General features: G+C 31.1%; 1 protein-coding gene across 1 annotated transcript; it reads left to right on the plus strand.

The window, feature by feature from the left end:
- The first annotated feature begins 1,036 nt into the window (after positions 1 to 1,036).
- LOC115695602 (vacuolar iron transporter homolog 4-like) lies at positions 1,037 to 1,921 on the plus strand. Its single transcript, XM_030622658.2, has one exon. The coding sequence runs from the start codon at positions 1,059 to 1,061 to the stop codon at positions 1,719 to 1,721; it is 663 nt and encodes a 220-aa protein (XP_030478518.2). The 5' UTR covers positions 1,037 to 1,058; the 3' UTR covers positions 1,722 to 1,921.
- The last annotated feature ends 1,214 nt before the right edge of the window (positions 1,922 to 3,135 follow it).

Consider the following 3,135-nt stretch of genomic DNA (forward strand, 5'->3'; position numbering starts at 1 on the left):
TTTTGTATGTATTTGTCCTTCATTAGTTGCCCCCAAAGGCTGTTCTCATCTATCAGAATTTTCCAAGCCCATTTCAGAAGAAACGCTTGATTAGTAGCGAGGGTTGATCGAAATCCAAGACCCCCCGTCACCTTAGGTGTGCATAGTTTTGCCCAAGACACAATTGTTTTATCAAAAAATTGAATAAAAAATTAATCAGTTAAGAATAACCATGTACCTTTATGATAATAAGAGAGATAACGATATCCATAAAAAGTAATTAAGTTATGAAATTCCCTAATATTTCCAATATTGAGTCAACTTTTCATATAATTAATTAGCTAGGATTTATTTCTCCCAAACCTTAAGATGTAATCGAGCCTACTAAACTTTTCAAACATCAGCTAAAAAAATTTAAAACTATTAAAACTTTTAGATATTCAAGGATTTTAATACAATTATGTTTAGTTTTACTAACAGAGGTTAACTTAACGTAGTAATTATTTATGTATTAAATTGTGTCATTTAAACATTAGCATGTATCAAATTGTGACTCGTGAATTTTGACATGTATCGAATTATGTCTTTTGAACTTTCGTTTATGTTTGGAAACTGTTAGTAAAATTGAACTAAAATCCTTGAATCAAATAACTTTAATACTTTGAAAGGATTTTTAATAATTTAATAATTTTAAATATACAATTCAGTAGACACTAAAGTTCAGAGAATCATTACTATATATAATTCTAAAATAAGTATAAAGGCAATGATGAAGAAAGGGGGCCACGAGGTGCCATTTTTCAAAAATTACATGTACGAACGTTGTCGTTTTAGGCAGATAAGCATTTGTAGTGGGATATCCTCGTTAGACTTTTATTTTGGTCTATACGTACTAATATTATGTTTTTACTTACATATATGAGTCATTTTTTAGGATCATAATAACATAAAATAATACAATCTCTTTGGTGAAATTTTATATACAAATACATATATAAATATATAAACTCCAGTTCCAATAAAATATGCACATATTTGACAAAAACAAGAGAAAAAACTTTCCTTAATTTCACTTCCAAATGGCTTCTCAGACATTACAACAAATATGTTGTGAGCAACCAAACATGGTCCCAAACAACCTCAAAACTAATGATCCCAAATCTACTCAAGCCACCTCCACTAATGACGAAGTGGAGGTGGTGGTAGAACGAGCTCAGTGGCTCCGAGCAGCAGTGCTTGGAGCCAATGACGGGTTGCTCTCAACAACTTCGCTATTACTCGGCGTTGGTGCAGCTAAGACCGACCGTTGGTCTATGTCTCTAGCTGGCCTTGCTGGAGCTTTAGCGGGGTCTTGTAGTATGGCCGTAGGGGAGTTTGTTTCTGTTTCTACGCAACGGGACATCGAAGAGAAGTTAATTGTGAGTGGTGGTGGAGAAGAAAGTGGTGTGTCAATTGTGTTGCCAAATCCGCACAAGGCGGCCGCGGCTTCGGCTTTGGCGTTTTTGAGTGGCTCGGTTGTTCCTTTGATACCGGCTGCGTTGATTGGTGATCATGTGACAAGTGTTGTAGTGATTGTGGCTGTGGCTACTTTGGCCCTGGCCATGTTTGGCTGGGGCGGTGCTCGGTTTGGTGGGTCGTCGCGGCCTAAGGTTTCGGCGGTTAGAGTTGTGGTTGGAGGGTGGTTGGCTATGGCTGTTACTTATGGTTTGCTTAAGCCTTTTGATAGACACCATGGGCATTAGTAGGATGAACAATTAAACAAAATTTTCAAATATTCTTAGAGGTTAGAATCTTATTATCAATGTATGATTTAATTAGATAAAAAAATTGTGATTAATTCTTGATTGGAAGAAATTTCACACTATTGTGTAACCAATATGTATTTCATGATCATTCTATATATAATCAATGAAATTTTGTTCATTTTTATTAAGAAAGGGAAGTTTCTTAGAGTACTATTTCTAATGAAAGATATAAATATAGTGTTAAAATAACATAAATTTCTTCATTCAAAAAAGCTTAAATAAATATTTCGGACCAAGGCCCCAATTAGTTTGTGACGGGCCTGAGTAGTATGACTTATATGGAGGAAATTATATTAAATATTTACTTCATCTTATTTATTTTAATTTTTACTTTTATTTTGATATTTTTAAAATATACTAACTACGATGTTCCCATTAGATTTTTTAAGTTAATTAATGTAAATTATATGCTAGACTTATGTAGAGAGTAAGTATATATGGGACAACTCACTTATAAAAGTAGGTATATTTTAATAAAATATAATATACGAATATTTTTAATTAATGGATAAAAAAAAAATATATTTCTCTGTCGACTAAACAAATTCAATTTTTTGAAAATATTTTTTTCCAAAGAGATTGTTTTTAATTACTACTATTTTTAAATACTTATTTGTAAGGATGATGGGGAGGAAAAAATATATTTTTTTCTCATCAATTTTTTCTTGTTTTATTCATATTAATTTAGGTCAATTGTTAAGCAAATATATAAACTTCTTTCATTGATTACCTATATATTATAATTCTAATTCTTGTTGTTTATGATATTGTTAAATAGCATGCTACCATATTAGGGTAACTTATTACCTTCATAAGGGTAACTCGCTACTTACATTTATATAAATATGCATATATAAGTACCGATTATCATTCATATATAATCTAAAACTAAGAAAATCATAAATAGTTACTCTTGAGACAAGGGTTTAATATTTGGGTAACTAGTTATATATGCATATTATGGCCAATATAGGTAACTGATTACTAATATTATTCTATATATTTGCAGGTAATTGGTTACCATACAACGTGAACCAAATAATGATATTGTAACTAATATGGTAGTAAACAAGACATGTTACCATTAATTATATAATAGCTAGTATACATTTATACATATATAGGGCCCGTTTGGTACGCAACACTGGATTAGATTAGACAGACTAATTTGTCCAATCCAGTGTTTGGGCATGTTAGAAGTCTGGATAACTAATCCAGTTAACCTCATCTGTCTGGGATTATTTATCCCATCCAGCAGGATGGGATAAATAATCCTATGCAGGTGAGATTTTTTTTTATCGTTTTTTTAATTTAAATTTTATTAATATATTTTAAATTTAATTAGAATTTA

The sequence above is a fragment of the Cannabis sativa genome, chromosome 6 (assembly GCF_029168945.1).
Source record: "Cannabis sativa cultivar Pink pepper isolate KNU-18-1 chromosome 6, ASM2916894v1, whole genome shotgun sequence".
In the NCBI taxonomy this organism is placed as follows: Eukaryota; Viridiplantae; Streptophyta; class Magnoliopsida; order Rosales; family Cannabaceae; genus Cannabis; species Cannabis sativa.